Source organism: Hyperolius riggenbachi, chromosome 9 (assembly GCF_040937935.1).
Source record: "Hyperolius riggenbachi isolate aHypRig1 chromosome 9, aHypRig1.pri, whole genome shotgun sequence".
In the NCBI taxonomy this organism is placed as follows: Eukaryota; Metazoa; Chordata; class Amphibia; order Anura; family Hyperoliidae; genus Hyperolius; species Hyperolius riggenbachi.
The window spans coordinates 219,211,135-219,233,327 of NC_090654.1; the positions used below are offsets into that span (position 1 = coordinate 219,211,135).

At 42.9% G+C, this 22,193-nt stretch overlaps 1 protein-coding gene across 3 annotated transcripts in view; it reads right to left on the reverse strand.

Moving 5' to 3' along the window:
• Positions 1 to 341: 341 nt before the first annotated feature.
• TTC6 (tetratricopeptide repeat domain 6) overlaps positions 342 to 22,193 on the reverse strand; it is a 201,699-nt gene continuing 179,847 nt past the window's right edge. For all 3 annotated transcript variants that reach the window (XM_068254020.1, XM_068254019.1, XM_068254018.1), the window contains exons 30-32: positions 5,547 to 5,717; positions 3,981 to 4,206; positions 342 to 642 (exon numbers count right to left, since the gene is read on the reverse strand). In XM_068254020.1, coding sequence (XP_068110121.1) covers positions 503 to 642; positions 3,981 to 4,206; positions 5,547 to 5,717 — 537 coding nt within the window. In that variant the 3' untranslated portion in view covers positions 342 to 502. The remainder of the gene's footprint in view (positions 643 to 3,980; positions 4,207 to 5,546; positions 5,718 to 22,193) is intronic.

Sequence of the window (22,193 nt, forward strand, 5' to 3'; positions counted from 1 at the left end):
CCATGGAAATAGATACCTCTGCTTGAAGATACATTAGAAAGCTTGTAAGGGTTTTATAGAAGACTGCAGCGTGGATTTTTTTTATTTAAAGCAATAGGAGAGCTTGTAGAGAGGGTGAAAGGAACCCATTACATTGCTGCACATGAGAATGCAGCTAGTGCTTCAAAGAGTTACGTTCTTCTGACTTCCTTGCTGCACAAAGAAAGAATGGGTAATGTAACTGTGTAAGTATGCAAATAGTCCACAAGCCATCCGTGTATATTTTGGGAGTCCAAATAGGTCAGAGATCCATCACACCTCCAATCACTCAACAGTATACAGGACCCAATAGGACTCGACCCTTGTCAGGATAAATATCCAAACTTCACATTTATTGTTTCAAATGTGGTTATACAGCATGCAGCCTGAGCACTTGATAAAGGGCACATCGCCCGAAAGTATACTGTCAGCACAAAGAAAGACACATGCATAGTAAGTATATTAATGTGGATGTCTGATAGCTTCAATGTGCCCCAGCCCTTTGCTGCAAGACACATATAGCTTGTTCATAGTCCTCAATGGCTTCCGTGGTTAGTCCCATTTTTCCTCTGATGTCAGCCCTCAGTTTATAAATCAAGGGATCCCCTGGCTGGAGAATTAAGGCTGTAAAATACAAATAACAGTTATAAAGGCAACCCATAGTCTGGTAACTGTCTAAATGTTCACAAAAAAGAACAGCTTTATTTGTACAGTGAAAATGATGTATGTATATCCCCTAAAGGCTTTCATAGCTTTAAAAGTGGCCTGGATTGATAATGTTATATACAGTATTATCAATTTTGTTTCTAAAAGCAGATGTGCAACACAGCTGAGTGCCAGTGTCTATAAACAGCTGTAGAGTAAAGTCTTGTCTATACTCATCTGCATCGGCTTTGTGTGCAGCCCAAATCCTTTCCATGCTAACTCTGGACTAAAGCTTTTACCACACGCCAGACAAATCTCAGCCAAGACAGCATTTTGGGGTCATTTCAGCTGCAAAATCTAGAATATTTACAGGTGTCCTCCGAGGTCAGCTAAAGCAGCAATGGCAGAGCACATTGTTCTCCTCATTATCCCACTGACCACCAGAAACCATTCCATTATGTGCTGCGCCTTCATTACTCCTCCCCTCCCCATGGCAACAGAATCCATAACCTGGTTGTACCACTTCTAGTGAATTTTCTGCAGTGTTGTTTACAGGATTGAGCTTTATTCTGAAAGGTGACACATACCGAGGGTGTTGTACACATCTTAAAGGTGGCCATTCATCAGGCAAGTTGCCGTTCGATCGACCATCTGATTAGATTATTATAATTGGATGAAAATTGGTGCCAACAAATGCATGCCCGACTGACAACGCGACCAATTTTGGGCCAAAATTGGTCCCATATATCAGTCGCACATGCTGCAAGATGTCTGGCCGCCGTGGTCATGATGAGCAACGAATGCGACGAAACCCCGGCGCTGTTCCCCTAAAATATAAACGTGTGTGCATGTGTGCATTTATACATTACCTGTCCTGTGTTGTGGTGCCCGTCCGTCTTCCAATCCACCACTCTTCTGTTAGCCCCATACACACTGTTGGCGCATAGCACGCTGGTGCGTGACTTCACACGCCACGCCAGCGGCATGTATGTGGCTACGGAAGAGCTGTGGATTCGGAAGATGGACGGGCACTGAGACACAGGACAGGAAATGTATAAATGCACACACATTTATACATTAGGGAAAAAGAGGCGAGACGGCAGATGCGGCGGACTCGGCCCATTCCAGAGAGATGTCATGCTAAAACTGATCGGGAATCGGCCTGCGGTATATGGGCAGCCGACACATCTCTCTCTAATCAGATTCGATCACAGAGAAATTTGTCTCTTGGTTGAATCTGCCCATTATCGCTAGCTATACAGCCACCTTAACACAACCAAATCGTTTCATTCTACAGTAAAGTCCTGAGTATCCGCAACAGGCATTGTCAGATACTGGATATGTGTAGTTTCCAGTTGCCTGATCGAGCCTGCAGGGGGTCCGCTGGCAGCAGTTGCTTTTAATGGCTATACCACTCCTGCCACTAAGGGGTGCTGCTAGGGTACAAACAAGGCGGCCTCGCTGTCCCTGGCGGCTTCCTTGTGCTCCATGCCATGATCCAGCGCTAAATCCCACTGCTCTCCTCCCACCGGCTTTGCATCTTTTCACCATGGTTACTTCATGACATCAGAGGCGCTGGCCAGAAGTAACCATTGTGACTGGAGCTATGAAGCTGGCAGGAGAGTGGTGAGACTCGGCGCTAGAGTGGGGCCATGAGGAGCACATGGAGGGGGACACAAATCACTTGCTGCTTGGGGCCACAAAAACCTTAGCAGCACCCCTGCTGCCACTAGAGCAGGGGTGTCAAACTCAAATACAAAGTGGGCCGAAATTGTACACTGGGACTTAGTCATGGGCCAACCTCAATGTCTACTGGTCACCTTCCTCTCTTATAAAGTTCTTTTGTGTCAAATGCCCCCCACCCCCCCCCCCCCCTTCCATCTCCTATACAGTTTCCTGGTGTCTAGAGGCCCCCAACCTACCCTATACAGTTCCCTAGTGTTTAGTGCTTTCCCCTTACCTCACCCATATGGCTTCCCTGGTGTTCTAGGGCTTCACCTCCAATATAGCTTCCCTGGTGGTCTAGAGTGGGCCAAACATAATGCAAAGTGGGGAAACCACTTGAGAGCAAAATTTAGTGGCTCTGAGGGCCAGATTTGGTCCGGGGACAGAGTTTGACATGTATGCACTAGAGCCAGGGATATACCAAAATAAGAGGTATGCCATATTACATGTGGAGGGGGGGGGGGGGGAACAACTCCCCCAATCTACTTAGTTTAGTCCAAGTTTGTCAAACATCAATGTTAGAATACATTGACGTGTTTCTATAATTTTGTGATGCCCAGTTCGTTTTTTTTTTATTTATTAACTAGCACTATTCATTACGACATTTTTATACCATTTAAAATCATCCTTTTTTTTTTCGAGACAGCTGCCCTTTAAAGTGGACCAGAACTCAGAACTTCCTCTCTGCTGTAAACGATAAGCAACAGCATAATAACCTTTAAAGAAAGACATTTCTTTGTTACAGCTTACAGAACTCCTGCAATAAATCACATCGATGAGAAATCTTGCGATGCTCTAACCGGTGGACCAGCAGGTAATCAACTTGGTATCACACTCCAGCAACTCCTCGATGCTCAGCTATGTAGCAGACTTGTAAAAGATAAACAAAAGAGGGGGAGCGCTCCATAGCGTGATAACCTTTAATAAATTAAAAACAGACAAAGGCATGGATACGCCAAAACGTGTCGTGATATCACCGTCCCGTGGAAGCTCCACAGCAGGCACCCATGGCCTTCCCTCCAACTGGATCCCAACTGTTGCTGGACACAGCAGTTCCCAGGTTGCACCCTGTTGGATGCTGTTCTAAGGGCTTTAATTGAGATCTATGCTTGTTTATATCACCACACAGTAAGTGCATTTGTATTGCGCAGTTTTTAATTTATAAAAGGTTATCACACTATGGAGCGCTCCTCCTCATTTATTTATCCTGCAATAAATCTGTAGTGTGTCTATTTCTTGGTTTCATGGAAGCAGGCAAAGGGTTAACATCCTGTGTTCACATATTAGCTGTGTCTGTCGAGGACTGCCAAATTTCTGTGCTAACACAGCTGAGCACAGCTGAGAACTCGATCAGCGAATGGTGTGGAATGTATTTGCAGGATTTCCTAGGGGCTCAGAGTTCACCTTAAATGCTTTTTAATGAATACGTAATCAGATTGTAGGGTAGTGTGGGGATTAGCTGCAGAATTAAAACACAATCACTTTAAAAAGTATCAGGATGCTTGAGTTTAATTAGCTTTCCTTGTCTAGCTATGAGACCTTATGTCAGATCCTTATTTTTCTGGTCTAGGAACAGTAACGAATATGCATACCTTGCGATATGTCACTGTCAGCTTGCTGATACTGCTGCAGTGTGTTATGTAGGCTGGCACGGTTGAAGTAGGCAGCAGAGCACACTGGGCACATGTCTATCACCATGTTAAAGTCTTCAAGAGCTCCCTGCGCATCTTTTAAAAGCATCTTAGTAATGCCTCTGTTCAGCAGGGCCGATTCATTGGCGGGATCCAGCGCTATGGCTCGCGTGTAGTATTCTCTCGCCTGCAATGCACACAGAATGAATCTTTGATTTGGGTTAACGCAGTTAATGAGCTGGGGATGAGTGATAGGGGAACCGGCTTGAGTTAAATTATTCAAGTGACAAAGAGAAAAATGTAGAAGAAAAGAGAATAATTGATTTTACAATCAAGCTGAACACAAAACAGATGTGTGTGGGCAGAGTCGGCCCCCTTCAAATCTCTTATCGCTGACTGACAATGGATAATCTATGCTAAAACATGAGACAATCGGAAGAATTATTCATTCTAGGCAAACATGGGCTAGCGCAGAAAATCACTAACGGATGAAAGCTGAAGCGCTTGTTCTCACGTTATACATGCTATAAAATATTAAAGGGAGATGCGCTAGACTTGAATGGATTTGGCTGGAAGAGTGCCAGAAGTGGTTGTTTGTGATTGTCTCGGGTGAAGATCTAGTGTAAGTACAGGTCTCCACTCGAAGCATTGGATATTAATCATATTAGATTCTTATTACGCTGCTGCTGTATTTATGATATAGAACCCATTGTGGGGCCCCTCCTTCTTGTCCACTCCCCTCCCCCCATCAACAGAACAAAACAGGATGCTTGGCAAATAGCTAAGGAGCGTGTCTGCACAGTGATTGTTCCAAAACTCTTAGACCTGGAACCCACTAGAGCGCATTTTTGAGCGTTTAGGGATCACTTTAAATCACTAGCGATTTTCCTAAACGCTCTGCCAATGTCAATTGTTGTGACAAATTCCACTACAGTGATTGCAATTATCGCAATCTCAGGTCATGCAGCATTTTGGAAGTGTTTGTATTCCAATGAATTGCATAGGAGCAGGGAAATTGCTTACAAAATCGCTTGCAAAGCGCTACCATAAATCGATAGCGATTGCTAGCGCGCTTTGTAGTGGGTCCCCAGCCTTACCCCATACAGTCTCTAATGCTGGGAACACACAATGCAATTTCCCGTCTGATTGACGGGTGAACGAATTGTAAATTATACAATGTGTACTTGTCCAAACTGCTCCCGATAAAGGGATAGAATTTCCGATGATAACTTTGCAAAATCAATCCCTTTCTCGATCTGTTCCTGTGTGTCCTCCTCTGCCCCACATTTGTCATCCAACAACCCCCCACCATGTGTCCTCCTCTGCCCGTGTATAACTGAGAATTAGCAGCTTAGCTCACCTAATCCACGGCTCCTGCGGCGATCAGAGACCTCTCCTCAGTGGGCAAACACTGACTAAATAATATATAAATTAATATTCTCACAAAAAAGCAGCTTTATTAATTATGTTATTTTCACCATAATTCTATATATCTCCCCTTTAAGTGGGAGAACACTGAGACTTTACCTGGGAGAACTGACGATTGTGCAGATACAGATTAGCTGCATTGAAGTAAGCCAGGGAGTAGTTTGAGTTGGCTGCAATAGCGGACTGGTAATCTCTCATGGCATTCGGCAACTTTCCCATGAACTGGTGGATAACTCCGCGGTTTGTTAGCAGTTGTGCTGTCACTTCAAGCTGAGAGGACAGACAGTGACATGTCCATTAATTTTAGTAGTTTGTATTATTACCTTATTTCCATAAACCGAAATCCACAAACATATAACATGATCACAGTAGGGAGAAAAATCGAACTCAAAAAGCGTGGCTGGGTACACATTACACCATTATTTTAACTGATCATCCATTAGATTATATAAAAAAGTGGAATCTAGTACAAAAATCTATAAGAAGGTCACACAAACAATTTTTTGTTTTTCAATCGATAAAGGACTAAGTAAGGTGGAGTAGGGAAGGAGCTCACACAGAGGAGTAACACAAAAGTGAGGCTCCATAGCTTTGTATTGCAGTGAGCGGTAGAGTACAATTTTTGTAGCTGTAGGAGGGAAGGCTATGTTAGATCCAATCTCTGCTGATAGATACCTACCATTAACCATATCCAACAAGTGTGTACTTAAAGAGACACTGAAGCGAAAAAAAATATATGATATAATGAATTGGTTGTGTACTATGAATAATTACTAGAAGATTAGCAGCAAAGAAAATATTCTCATATTTTTATTTTCAGGTATATAGTGTTTTTTCTAACATTGCTTCATTCTCTAATATGTGCAGATTACACAACACTCAGCATTCAAAATGATTCTTTCAGAGCAGTCTGTGAACTAATGACCTCTCCTCTGCCAGAGGAAAAGTTAATAGTTAACTAACAGTTGAGATAATAAAAGTCAGAAAACAGCCCTCTCCACGACTTTTGAAAGTCGTAGAGATAATGGCTTTTTTGTATAGAGATAACAACTGGAGTTTCTTAACTCTTCCTGTACTGGAAACAATTAGACTGATGTATCTGATCTTAATGTTTTATTTCTTAGCTGTACTACACATACAAATCATAATATCATAGTTTTTTTTTTCGCTTTAGTGTCTCTTTAACTTAAGGATTGAATCACAAAAATGTTTTAAAAGTTTCATCTTTTCTATATTTAGTTTTGAATGAAACTGGACAGTATTTGTTTCCAAACTAATAGTATTTATTTCTTATTTGTCTTCCAGTCCGAGACTTGTTATGTCAATTTATATAAAAGATCAGAGTGTTGTACCATGTGATTCAAAACTTTTTGCTATAAAAGATCAGCAATTGCTACAGATATTTATTATAAATTCAAGAAACGTTCAACTTTGTGACACATTTTCATGCCTGGACCAATAAAAGTTTTTATTGTGTGGCATGCATCACACTTGTTGGACATGTACTGTTGTTGGACTTGTGCTGAACGACTTGTGACAGTCATCTACTACGCCTCACACTGCATGTAGATTTGTCAGCATTCAGGATGGAGGTCTACCACCTGTGATAAGCCATGCATTTTTGTTAGAAGAACATGACCCCCACAACACATCAGCAATGGAGTGGTCACTCACATTTTAAGCAAAGTCTAGGACAACCACTGCCGTGCTCCTGACAGAAAGATGGAGAGTTGTGAGCACAGAAAATTGGCAACATTTTGAAACAATTCATAAAAACGAAAAATAAGTAATACACATTCACATTAAAGTAAAGAAAATATATTAAACAAAGAAAATAATTCTCAGGTGTTCTTTATGGATCAGTCCCAGCATTCCAACAGTCTAGGTTATTAAGTGTAAGCTCCAGCTTTGTCAAAACAAGGCCAGTCTTCTACAAAGGCTAAATAGGAGGTGGCTTAGGAAGGCTGCTGTCCAGGGGAAGACCCATATTTTGGGTCATCTGATAACGGAAATAAAATTTGAGGCATTATTAGTTACATAAACCTTTTCACAGTCTCAGCAAACCAATACTGCTTCTTAGTGTACGGACATGTGTCAGCCGTTACCTTTTCTTAGGATCCAGTTACCTATTCAGCAAGTCCTTGAGCAAGACTCCGTAACACTCCACAATAATCTATTGAGCACGCCCTTAGTAGCTGCACGCTGGAGCTCTTCTGAGTGTGACAGGAGAAAAATGCTATAGAGCTATTATTATTATATGCCAGGGGCTTTGCAAGACTCAGAACTAGATGCATAGAAGCCTTCCAACTTGGAACTCATCCCTATCTGCAAACCAGTTGGAGAACCTCTTATGTTAATAACGGTGCTCTCCTTCACATGCAAACTGCAGGAAAAGGCAGGAAAGCACCCCAAATCACATACCAAGGCTGATATGCAGTGCTGTAGGGCCTATTTGAGACATTTTAAATATCCCGAGATACACAAGGAAACTTTTGGAGTAAAAGGTATTTGCAGTCACCTTGTGGTATCTACACTTGAGTAAAAGTGTAACTTTAAAAAGCTGAGAACTCTAAGCTTGACACAGTACCCACAAGGGTGTAGCTACATTCTGTTCAGCTTTACCACACTGCCTGAAGTGCTCGTTATAAAAACCTATTGTGCTGTAGTAGGTCATTCTCTTGTCAGTGCTTTTAGTACATCAAATATAACTGCAATAACATTTCTGTAACTTTTCCACCACCTGCTGACCTGGCCATATTCGTCCTCTGCAATAGAATAAAGACTGCTTTATAGTCTTGAGGTTAGATGGTGCTGTGGTGACACCCTGCCCATCTACATTGTTATACGTCAGTCTCTTCCTGCAAGGCAGAGCTGCATGCATGATCAAACATGTGGATATGGAGTGTGGATATGGACATAATTCTCCTTCACTTTCAGTAGGTTCACATACTTTATTTAGCCACACACATAACCTGTTATAACCATTCCATTTTTTTGCTATAGCACACTGCACAATTGCTCTTCAATTGATGCCCAGAGAAGCCCTTGACCTTCTGCGATTCTAGAAACACCCTTGCAAACAGTCAATGGATTACTGCAAGTAGTGAAAATAAGACATTTATTTAGACCTTATCTGCAAAGCCAGGTATATAAGGGTTCACTTGGTGTTTGATGCACACACCCTTTTTGCAATACGTGAAAATAAGCAATACAGGCTGATGCTCCTGGCTGGAAACTGCTCCTGCAGCAATGTGGGAGTTTTTGCATAGTCTCATTGCGACAGGATTCAGAGAGACTGTTGCCAAAGTTACTAAGAAAATGCAGTAGGAGCTTACTTTCAGTTTGGGGAATTTATAGACGAATGCAGATTGAAATGGTGAGATCATTTTTTATAAGAACTGATTGAAAAACAAACACCAGATCCACACTTTGGGCTTGATTCACTAAACCGTGATAACTCAAATATCACACCTTATCAAAGATCACACCTTATGAAAATATATCACACCTTATGAAAAGATATCACACCTTATCAAAGATATCACACCTTATCAAAGTTAACACGCCTTATCAGAGTAGCATAGTAAGCGCTACGAACCCGCAGGGGCTCAGGGCAGGACGAGTGCCATTGCCAATTAGCAGGCATAAGTTTGTAGCGCTCGCTATGCTACTTTGATAAGGCACGTTAACGTTGATAAGGTGTGATATCTTTTCATAAGGTGTGAGCTTTGATAAGGTGTGATATCTTTTCATAAGGTGTGATATCTTTTAATAAGGTGTGATATCTTTGATAAGGTGTGATATTTGAGTTATCACGGTTTAGTGAATCAAGCCCCGTAAGCGCTTTTCTGAGCACTTTGTGATTAGCGCTTTTTAAAAATTTATCCCATTCACCTTCATTAAAATCGCAGTAAAAACCATGGAAAAATCACTCCGCTCGTTCCCGTATGCGGCGATTTTTACTGCGATTTTAATAATAGTGAATAGGAGAATTTTTTAAAAAAGCACTCAGAAAGCGCTAATCAATCAAGCCCACAGTGAGGATCCAGCCTTATACAACAATCTTAAAGTAATCTATATTATAACACACTATATAAAAAGTGCAAGTTTTCTTTAAGGCACCACCAACCATAGGCTCTGTAGGAAGAGATAGTTACTGTAATGTGCTACATAAGCTACAAGCACTTCTGTGTGCAATGCCATGATAACTGTAAGCATGCAGCCTGGGGCTCTTAAAGCCTATGTAGCAATTTATATTACATATTCCTATGATCGGTTTTAGGTTGGCCTTTCTGACTCCATCATGCAGTACCAATTACCATAGTTATACAGACCTTATTACAGCACAATTGTAAACAGACATAGCACCCCATTATGCACACTTGCTGGCTTTGACCTAATTGACTTCATTCAATGGCTGTGCTATCTGTAGCATGAGAGGTCATCAAGCACACGGTATAAGTGCCCTCTCTAAGCACTCTCTTAATTAATGAGAACAGAAGTGCACATGAAAGGAACTGAACCCAGATCATTATAATTTGCTCTGCGATTTGAAAATGTCTCACTTCTGAATGTAACCTCCTCTCTCTACCCACAATCTCCTTCTAAAGGTGACTGTTAACGGTACGATTTTTTGGGCGATCGATTTTTCCCATATGATCATAATATCGATTGTTTGGGCCCACTAATGCCTGGTACACACCACACAATTTCATATCAGATTTCGGGTCGAACTAATTATTTCCAACAGGTCCGATCCGATTTCCGATTCCATTTTTCTGATCGATTTTTTGATCACTTTTGTACAAAATCGATCAGAAAAACGGTTGAAAATCATATCAGACCTGTTGGAAATTATCGATTCCCCCTTGTGTTTATAGTATAAAACACACTTCATCCTCCTGCTGCCGAGAACTCTCTTCCCACCCATCAAATTCTCCTGATTGTCAACACATTTTCCACCTTTAACCACTCTCCCCCCGCCCGTACGAATTTATCTGTCCCTTTTTCCATCCTTTAACCCCCAGGGACGGAGAAATCCATACTTTCCGCGTTCCCGCCGCTGTCCGCGCTCCCACTCGTAAACACGCCGCCGCCTGCTCGCCCGGAGGTCAATGAACAGGAAAATCCATTCCCGTTCGTTGATCTAAGCCCCGCAATGATCCGCTGCTCTCCGATGAGCAGCGTGATCATTGTGAAAAGATACACACTTACCCAGCCTCCAAGTACTTCCTCCAAGCTTCCGGAAGGACGCTTGGAGGTCGCATTAAAACAAAAAGTTACTGTGGCCATCTTGTGGCCAAATAGTAAAACTACACCCTACACATTTTTCACATACAAATAAATTACTTTTACACAAAAAATTAACTCATTACCTCCCACACTCCCAATTTTTTTTTTTTTTGTAATTAAAAAAAAAAATAAAAAAATGTACAATAAAAAAAATACATAAATAGTCACCTTAGGGACTGAAATTTTTAAATATTAATGTCAGGAGGGTACAACACTGTTACTTTATAAACTATGGGCTTGTAATTAGGGATGGACGCAAAACCGAAAAAAAATGCACCTTTATTTCCAAATAAAATATTGGCGCCAAACATTGTGATAGGGACATAATTTAAACGGTTTTATAACCGGGACAAAAGGGCAAATACATTTCATGGGTTTTAATTACAGTAGCATGCATTAATTAAAAACTATAATGGCCGAAAACTGAAAAATTATTAATTTTTTTCCCAGATTTTTCCTATTTTCCCATTAAAACACATTTAGAATAAAATAATTCTTGGCATAATGTCCCACCTAAAGAAAGCCTAATTAGTGGTGGAAAAAACAAGATATAGATCGTTTAATTGTGATAAGTAATGATAAAGTTATAGACGAATGAATGGAAGGAGCGCTGAAAGGTGAAAATTGCTCTGGTAGTCAGGGGGTAAACCCCCTCAGTGGTGAAGTGGTTAAACACATATAAATTTGGCGTGGTGAAATTTGGGTGAGAATAGCCGAAAGTAGAATATTGGTATTATACCCTTATTCTACTATTTTACAGTGGTATTTTCTGTTAGCAAAATGTTGGCAAACTTTACATATATTTTACTACAGAAAAAAAACCTAACCCTATTCCTACACAGAATCCTCCCTCTACAATACATAACGTCACACAAGATGAGATAGACATCAGGTATGCAAGTGACAGTTTCTCTCAAGTGTGGACTAAGTCCGACTATAGCGTCCCTCACTGATAAGGAATCAAAGCCATAAAACACTTACCTGGCAGAGAATAGCATCTGGTTGCAGGGGGATAAATAAAAAAGGTCAATAGTTCATATATTTTGGGTTAGAACTTTCTCAGACTGAGAATGACTGTATAATTTAGTTCAGACAATACTGTTTTTTCAGTGGATACACAGAGACTAAAACTGTGGGATTAAAAAAAAGTAATATTAGTAGTATGAGAATAGATAACAGAATAGATAAAGTAAGACCCCCAGTATCTGGCATGGGTGGAGATTGCCTAATGCTAGATATGTGTTCATGCTTGACTTCTCAAGCAACCAGCCCTAAAATAACACTAACCTCTCCCCGCGCAGATACAGTATGTGTGCAGCAGAAGCAACTTACAAATCCTCCATGCGCAATCTTCTATGCATTCATGCAGCTCCCAACTGCTTTACTGCATCCTCTGTGTATGGTTCCAGAAGTGTGCATGTGACCCGATGCGGATCAGATGACAAGCCGGGAGCCATACATGCATACAGGAAAGCAGCTGGGAGCTGCAGGAAGTGGAGAAGTTAGTGTTGGTTGCCGGATGCCTGAGTTCCAGATAGCAGGGATTTTACTGTACAATTGTTTATCTCGGGTTTCCTTTAACCTTTTGAGGACCACGTGCATTAGATTCTACGCCGCACTTGTAGCTGTTCTAGCCTGATGCGGCATAGAATCTACGCCGGCCCGCCGTTTCCGCTCCCGACGTGATCGTGCGCACCCGGAGGGGGAGATTAAGCTGTCATATGACAGCTGATATCTCCCCTAAATGATCAGCAGCCATCGCGTATGGCTGCTGATCATGTGATCACTACGATTGCCAGCGGATCGTAGTGATCACGTTGACAGCTGTGGTGGCAGAGGGGAAAGAAGAGGATCCACTCACCTCCCTGCCGTTCCCGCGACGATCGACGCTCCCCACCGCTCTTGCTGGCATCTCTGCTCATTGTGACGTAAGTCCCTGGCCGCAGCTTGATGACGTCATCACGCCGCGACCCGGGACTTGATGTCGGAGAGAACAGTGGTGTCCGCAGCAGCTCATCGCTGGAGCCTGGAAGGTGAGTGATGGCTGCTGCTGGAAGGGAGGACACCTGGTCACACAGGGGGGGCACACACCAGCAAGCCCTAACAGGATCCGGCTGCCTGACCCCCCAAATGCGTGCCCCCCCCCCCCCTCCAATGCAAAAGTGCCTGATCCTTAAAGTGAACCTCCAGACTAAATATCTACTCAGCAGAACTGCAAAGGCTTGGTGTTTCTTTAACAGTTTCACAGCATCAGAACTTTGTTTTTCTTACCAAAGCATCATTTTTAGCTGCATTTTTAGCTAAGCTCCACCCATCAAAGAAAAAAAAGTTCCTATGCTGTTATTCACGTTGCCTAGCAACTGGGAGAGGTGCTCAGGACACAGGACAGTTGGATCTGTGTCTCATGCTCCCTGTCACCTCCTTTCAACCAAAAAGATGGCTGCCATCATGAAATCAAACGTTTGCCCGTTCTTTTACAACAGTGTGGGTAAGAGATAATGGCCTCGATTCATCATTGTCTTTGAGATAACTTTTTCCAGTTTGTTAAATTACCGAATTCGAAGTTTAGCGATTTCTAGTTGTATTCATCAAGGTTTTTCCTCATTCGGTGTGAATTCGATAACAATTCGGTAACGATTCGGTAACGTGTCGATATTTCCATTTTACAGTGGTACTTTAACACAAGGCCATAAGATTCCCATGGAATTGTGGGTAAAAGGCAGTCCTTTGAGCACTACGTAGCAACATTCTGAATAGGGCTTAACACCTGGACCAGGATTCTGAAAGTGGTTGGGACAATCCCACAATTTGATAGGAGCCTTTTCTAAAAAATTATAGTGCAGCTAGCAAATTAGTTAACCCTGACACTGCCTGTGTTCTCTTACAAGATGATTCAAGAGAAATGCAGATGTCCTGTTATAGCAAATAAATCTATTCTCTTACAAATGTATATGGTTGCAGACCTTATTCCTGCCCTTCTGCTCCTTTGAATCACTCTCAGCTGATACATAACCACTTCAAATGGCTCCATCTTCTCTGTCAGCAATGATCTGACAGGAATAACGACAGAGCAGGGATGGAGATAACGAATCCTAAATGTAATGCTAAACCACGCCCACTTTCTTTTTCATGAATTGCACTTTCTTCCGTTTTAGCGAATCGTTACCGAATCGTTAACGAATGTTCGCTAACAGCTGTAGATAACTTTGATGAATCCTGAAATGAAGTTAACAAATTCGGTATTTTACCAAACTGTTGTTAACAAATTTGCTAAGTGTTGATGAATCGAGGCCTATATTACCTATCTATTTTAATTAACATAACTAATGTAGCTTAATGACAGTATGTTTGTTTAGGCTGGAGTTCCTCTTTAATAGGGGTTAGGCGGCCGGTCCTGTTAGGGTTAAGGTATGACGGGTATCTGTTGCCAAAACAACCATTCATGATGCATGTACAGGCCTTCTTATTTCTTGCATTCAGCAAGGCTGTATCTGGACTTGCACCCTGCCAGACATCACTATTTCTGTCGATGGCACTTCCATAACACCTGTCCCCCAGGCTCGCTGCCTAGGTGTAATTTTGGACTCAAGTGTTTCATTCAAACCACACATTGACAAACTATTCTCCTCTTGTCGCCTCCACCTAAAAAACATCTCACTCACCCGCACTTACTATTTTTAGGCGCAATCTGAAAAGTAACCTCTTCAGGCAAGCATACTCTCCTACCTAGGACACTGCCCACCATTTCTACCACCCCACACACAGCTTCCCTTTACCTACTGTCCTATACTTTAAACCTTTAGACTGTAAGGCCTTTTGGCCAGGGCTCTCTTCCCCTTTTGTCTCACAATGCTGTGTAATGGGTGTACATACCTCCCACCCCTGTGTAAAAATGTGTAGTTAATTTGTTCACTGCATTATCCGTTATACCCTCTTGGCTTGTATCAACTGTTGTATACTTTGTATTGTTATACCCTGTATGCTATTTTACAGCGTCACGGAAGATGCTGGCGCTATTTAAATCAATAATAATAATCTGTAGCAAACTGTTGTGTAGTTCGCTTGGCTCTGTATGAAGATGGGAGACGTCAGAACACCTAATCTGCAGTGATGTACCAGGCTTTCCAGCACAGGATCTGAGCGGCCCGGAGAAGACGGTGAGGGAGCGATCAGCCCCCATCTTAGATTTCCTTCAAAGCTGCAGGGACAACTATACTATCACAGGGGAAAAAACACATATATAAGTAGATAACTACTTGTTGACTTACATAACAGATGTATTGTACTTTCCAAGTTTTTATTTCAGTGAATTTTATTTCGTAATTAAAGAGAATTCTGTTCCTGGCATTTGTCATCTTGATTCCCTCTGACTGACGCCATTCCTGATGTAATTTCCTCCCTTACTTTTTTCCCTCCTAGACTCTGCACTGTCATAGCTAGCTTGCTTTGTAAACAAGTGAGCACAGCGTAGGATCAGATTTCAGCAGCTTCACACTGAACTGCCCTCAGCCAATCAGTGAGGAGCGGGAATGTGGGAGGGGTGATGACAAGCTTCCTTCTCGTCGGAAATGTACCAAATAGAGCCAGGCTGACTGAGATAAGATTTATTACAGTAGAGACATTTCTTAATAGATTGGCGTTCTTGTGATGCAGGGTGAGGTTCCAGGCTGCATAATGAACACAGTGCAGTGGGTAAATGGATTTTGATTTTGTGGCTGACAATCCTATTTACATTCCTCAGTCACAAGCGAAATTGCAACACCATGAAGAAATGCACGTAGCTATGTTCAAATCACAGTACTAGTAGAAGAAGAGTAATACAGGTGCTCTCCAAATAAATCCTCTCAGTTGCCAAGGTTACCACATCCACTATGGTGCAAAACAAAGTCTCAAGATCCTCAGTGCTAAAGATATGCAGTAATACTCTCAGGTGTTCAACTCTGCAGTCAACCAGTGCTCACAATAACACAAAGCACGATAAACACGGTGACCATCATCAGAGGCAGAAGCAAATAAAATATGTCCTTTTATTGCATACACAGATAAAATTTTACAATACTCACATTGTGGACCCTTCAGAAGTTAAAAGCATATTGTGCACACAAGGTACACATAAAACCTTATTTGGAATGATGTATAAATGCCCAGTCTCCATTTCCCGACTGGTTTTGGTGTTCTGCCATCGTCAGGGGTGATTGGAGACTGAGCATAGGGCACTGTATAAATACTGTGTGTCACACTACAGTAATTGCTACGAAGCTGGTCCATTGCCGCAAGCATGACCATTGCTAATCACCACTAGTGGAGCAACTGGGCGCCCATTGGAGGCATCATATGTGTAGTTTTGTCTCTAGCGTTGATTAGCAACAGTCATGCTTGCGGCAGAATGCCAAAACCAGTCGGGAAATGGATACTGGGCACTTATACATCATTCCAAATGTGGTTTTATGTGTATCTTGTCTGCACAATATGCTTTTAACTTCTAAAGGGTCCCTGTTACAAGGGCCCAACATGTAAGTATTGTAACATGTTTGAGTATTGTCAAATTTTATCTATGTGTATGCAATAACTGGACATATTTTATTTGCTTAAGATACTTGACTATTTCTTCTTCTGATGATGGCCACGGTGATGGATGATTGTGAGCACTGGGTGACTGCAGAGTTGAACACCTGAGAGGAATACTGCATATATTTAGCACTGAGGATCTTGAGACTTTGTCAAATCACAGTACCGGTAGAAGAGAGTCATATGCAGATGCTGACCTTGAACCCAGTTTTGAGTGGGACCGTATTCTGGAGCTGTGTGATCCAAATTTGTCAGTGTGTGCAATTGGTAAGTGTTTTGAGCGCGGTGTGAGAACCCTACAGAACTGTGTGACACGATAGGGTGCAGAAACATCAGAGAACATGCTGAAGAGGGAGGGAATCAAACAGAGGGCTGAACGATAAGAAGTGTATTATAAAGCGAATAGGCTGTTTGCCCGAAGGAAGAAGTGCTGTTATTTCTTTGAAATGACATTTTTTATATCACCACATTTGTAAAAGTGGTCATTGGCTGGAACGATAGCAATCTCTTATTACTACTATTTAATGACATTTTAGTGCCATTCATCACATTTACAGTGGTAATCAAAATGTGTGACTCACTCACTGGAGTCTTAAATACCTATTGGGAGAACTTCCTGCAGCTATCAGTCTCCCCTTCAGTTTGTGCATCACAGACCTGTTCTGACTGAATATAGTGCACTATACTGCATATTCTTAAAGGGAACCTAAACTGAGAAGGATATGGATTTTTCCTTTTGAAACAATACCAGTTGCCTGACTCTCCTGCTGATCCTGTGTCTCTAATACTTTTAGCCACAGCCCCTCAACAACCATGCAGATCAGGTGCTCTGACTGAAGTCAGACTGGATTAGCTGCATGCTTGTTGTAGCTGTGTGATTCAGACACTACTGCAGCCAAAGAGATCAGCAGGACTGACAAGCAACTTGTATTGTTTAAAAGGAACCATCCATATCCCTCTCAGTTAAGGTTCCCATTAAATGAATTTCCTTTTGATGCCTTTAGTTGTTATTGACATACATTATTACCAATCTCGATTATTTTGTATTCCTAGAAGGCAGTTTACTCTGTTAGCTGGCAGGAGCGCCCAGCTTTTAACATGTCTTGTATACATTTTTTTTTACTTGGTCTGATGAAGTTTATATAGTTTTTTGTCCTTAAACGGAATTCAAGGTGAGAGGGATGTGGATGCTGCCATATTTATTTCCTTGTAAACAATGCCTGTTGCCTGGCAGCCCTGTTGATCTTCTGGTAGTAGTGGCTGAGTCAAAACCCTGGAACAAGCATATGGCTAAGTCAGCTGAGTCAGACTACCTAATCTGCTGCATGCTTTTTCAGGGTCTATGGCTAAAAGTATTAGAGATCAGGAAGACTGCCAGGCAACTAGTATTGTTTAAAAGGAAATGAATACGGCAGCCTCCAAATCCCTCTCACCTCGGGTTCCCTTTAACTCTTAGAGACATTACAATTCTACTCTTCCCCCTTAAAGTCTTATCAGGAGATTCACAATCTTGGGCTTATAGTCTCCCCATAGTCAATTTCCTTTTTCTCGCTATACAATAACATTCTCTTAAAGGGAACCGGAAGTGAAAGGAATATGGAGGCTGACATCTTCATTCCCTTATAATAAATGCCTGTTGCCTGGCTGACATGCTTGCTTGTTTTTGGGTCACTCACCTGCAACAAGCATGAAGCCAGTAGAGTCAGACCAGAGTCCAAGCATTTGATTTGCTTGCTCATTCTGGGCCAGTGACTATTATGATCACATCATCTTTCACGTGCATAATTTAGTGATTAAATTCAGTCAATTAGATCAGTGTTTCTCAACATTTTATTGGTATGTACCCCTTTTAAAACCCTGTACTCACCAAGTACCCCCTAGCAGAGTAAACATTATCACAATTACCCCTTGACAAATATATATTTAACCGTAGTACTGTAACAAGCGTGGCAGCTGCGGTGAACAGCACCGCCGCCGCAGCTGCTTACAGCTTCCTACCCTGTGTTGGTCCCGTGCCTCGGGCGTCTAGCACGCCGAGGATGGGTATCTCGGTCGCACACAGGGCCGCATTGACGCGTGCGCGCGCACACCGTCATGATTCTTATGCGGCCAGGAGACGCATCAGCTGACCTGCGGGTCGGCTGACATCTTGCTGTGCGATTGGCTGGCATCAGGGGGGCGTGCCTCAGGATCTCCTCGGGCTCTTAAGCCCAGAGGATTCAGTAGGTCCCTGTCTGCTGTCGTGAATACATCCTGTGTTAGCGCTCAGACCTTAGACTAGATCCCAGGTGTTGAAACCAAGGACTTCACACCTAGACTAGGATTTTGTTTATATTGTGATTGATATTCTGTATTTGATTCTAGCTATCCTCTGACTCTGCTCTAAGCTTACCGATTCCGTACCTCTGCCTATCTGCCTCACGTTGCTGAACCTCTGCCCGATTACCGACTACTCTTCTGCCTTACGATTCTGCTCTGATACTGTCCTCTCTGTTGCCAAGTAAAGCAGATGCTAGAGCAGTCACTCATCCAGGACTGACCGCCTGGCCCGCCGGTGCTCAGTCCTTCAGTGGATCACCACCTCCACTACACAGTAAATCCAACACGATTAGAAGGAGGCACTCAAAAGGCGTATAAACAGTTGTTTATTCCACAGGTGACTAACACAACATGTTTCGGGGTTTCCCCCTTTCTCAAGTGTACACTTGAGAAAGGGGGAAACCCCGAAACATGTTGTGTTAGTCACCTGTGGAATAAACAACTGTTTATACGCCTTGTGAGTGCCTCCTTCTAATCGTGTTGGACTCTCTGTTGCCAACCCTTGCCTGTCTGACCCTTCTACTCACCAGTGGGCCCTCGCCACTGGTGAGGTGTTAGCTTCCCCAGCTCCTCTGGTGAAGTAATTTGCTACTTACCAATTGCTCCTGCTCCTAGGCTGCACTACTGTCTGAATAGCCTGCCCCTCAGGTGATCATTAGTTGCAGTACTGTTGTACCTCCTGATCCTAGGCTGCAGTACAGTCCGAATCACCCGCTCCTCGGGAGATTCTATCTCTTCAGTTTCAGTATCTCCAGCTTCCTGGGGTTTGTACTTAGTTAAACGGTCAGTGTACTGATAGTACCTCACCAGCCCCTCTGGTGAGGTCTCGCTAAACTATTAAAGTTACTGTACTCTATTACCCGGTCAGTGTACTGATAGTACCTCACCAGCCCCTCCGGTGAGGTCTCATCAAACTATTAAGTTACAGTTGCACCAAGCACTACATACTCAACTCCGTATGCTGCTATACTGGAATTATTGGTGATTCTGCAGATCACACATAATCAGGTATAGCGTCTGTATTATTGGTGATTCTGCAGATCACCAAATAATCAGACATCTGAGTTGACACCCAACTGTTACAAGTACAAGATAATTGGTTCTAAACCATTTCCAAGCATTTACTATTGCTTTTAATGAGCTAAAATACTAATCTGGCTTTGTATAAATAAGATTTATCATTTTCTAAAACTATACATTTGTTATTCTTTGTTCTATCAAGCCCAACTACCCCCTGGAACCATCAGAAGAACAGTGGGAATGCGAAAGTTTGAGCAGCCTTGTTAATCGTCATGATTTTCCTGGATAAATTGTTGGTTGTTACGATAAAAAAATGTCAGTTAAATATAGGAGACACACACAGTGATATTTGAAAAGTGAAATGAAGTTTATTGGATTTACAGGAAGTGTGCAATAATTGTGTAAAAAAAATTGGGCAGGTGCATACATTTGGGCACCACAAAAAATAAATGAATCCTCCTTTTGCAGAAATTACAGCCTCTAAATGCTTCCTGTAGGTTCCAATGAGAGTCTGGATTCTGGTTGAATGTATTTTGGACCATTCCTCTTTACAAAACATCTCTAGTTCATTCAGGTGTGATGGCTTCTGAGCATGGACAGCTCTCTTTAACTCACACCACAGATTTTCAATTATATTCAGGTCTGAGGACTGAGATGGCCATTCCAGAACGTTGTACTTGTTCCTCTGCATGAATACCTTAGTGAATTTTCAGCAGTGTTCCCAGTCCCTGCACTGGCCACAGAGCGCCATAGCATGATGGAACCACCACCATATTTTACTGTAGGTAGCAGGTGTTTTTCTTGGAATGTGTGATGATTTGCTCAGCTGCCTGTGCAGGCAGGCAGCCTTTTGACCATTGTGTAGGTTTGCATGCTGCAGGACTCTGGAAAGAAGAGCTTCTGTCAGTTTTGCACCTTGTGCTTGCAGAGGAATTTGCATACGTTGTCATGCAAATTGCCTGGCCACATTCATTGGAGGCGTGTACTATAAGTACTATGTCTTTCCCACAATGCTTCGCTGTTCATAAGGATTTCGTCCTATGTAACACTCCTGGTGGGGTGTCAGCCTTACTCTCTGTTTGAAGATCAGCTTAGAGTAATTCCTGGAAACTGTGCTAGGCAGATTTCCCTAGTGCAGTTAGGATTGTTTATCTGTTTTGTTTGTCTGTTGCGATTGTCCTGTCCCAGCGGTGGTCGATAGGAAGTCGTTCTGATCTCTGTTCTTGGAGCATAGCTGGTGCAGCGGTTGCTACCAGCTATCTCTTCTGTTCTGCCTCTCTGGATCGCACTAGCCACTTTTCGCTAGCGCTGTGGATCCTTCTGTTCTGTCTCCTGGGATCGCGCTAGCCACTTTTCGCTAGCGCTGTGGATCCTTCTGTTCTGTCTCCTGGGATCGCGCTAGCCACTTTTCGCTAGTGCTGTGGATCCTTCTGCTCTGTCTCCTGGGATCGCGCTAGCCACTTTTCGCTAGCGCTGTGGATCCTTCTGTTCTGTCTCCTGGGATCGCGCTGGCCACTTTTCGCTGGTGCTGTGGATCCTTCTGTTCTGCTACTCTGTACCTGGATCGCGCTAGCCACTTTTCGCTAGTGCTGTGGATCCTATCTCTCGCTTGTCCCTGTTTTCGTGTGTCTGTCTTGTCTGCTACGACCGCTTGCTGGAGGCTCGGTGAGGTAACCGTTAAGCAAGCGTTCGCGTCCTCTGTTTCATGTTTGTCTGTTGATGGTTAGTTAGGCGTGCTTGTCTCTATTGTGCTTATCACATGGAGACCGCGGTGTGCGGGTCCGCGAGTGCGGTGTTCGCGGTTAGCTAGCGTTTATTATTTTCGGCATCTTCTCATTGTATTATTTGCTGTGCCTTTGCTACCCTCGTATTCTGTTCTGATCTGCCTTGTGTCACGTCTGGCGATCGCACCTCTCGCGATCGCGTTCCTATTTCATATCTGCTGTTGTGTGTGCGCGGTCGCGGGGTGGCGACTGGATTGGCGCACACACATACAACCTGTCCCTTTGCTCGTTCTCATTCGCAATCGTTCTGCGCTTCGTACAATTCCTGTCTGGCATTTGTGGAGGTACAGAGGATTGGTTCCTCTGCACTCCCCAGCGCCATCTGCCGACAGGAATTTCCCTCTAAAGGTGCGTAGCACCTTTTGCTGGGTGCCTGCAATTACACGCTTGTGGAGGATTTCCGCCATGTCAGCGCACGCGTTGTGCGCTGATCACGGAGAAAGTTCCACAATCGTTACAGAATGCTGTGCTGTTTTTCCTCCATGCATAACGCCCCTTGTTATGCCCAAATAACTCAATTTTAGTTTCACCAGTCCACAGCACCTTATTCCAAAATGAAGCTGGCTTGTCCAAATGTGCTTTAGCACACATCAAGCAGCTCTGTTTGTGCTGTGGGTGGAGAAAATTCTTCCTCTGCATCACTCTCGCATACAACATCTCCTTGTGTAAAGTGCGTCGAATGGTTGAACGATGCACATTGACTCCATCTGCAGCAAGACGATGTTGTAGGTCTTTGGTGCTGGTCTGTGGGTTGACTCTGACT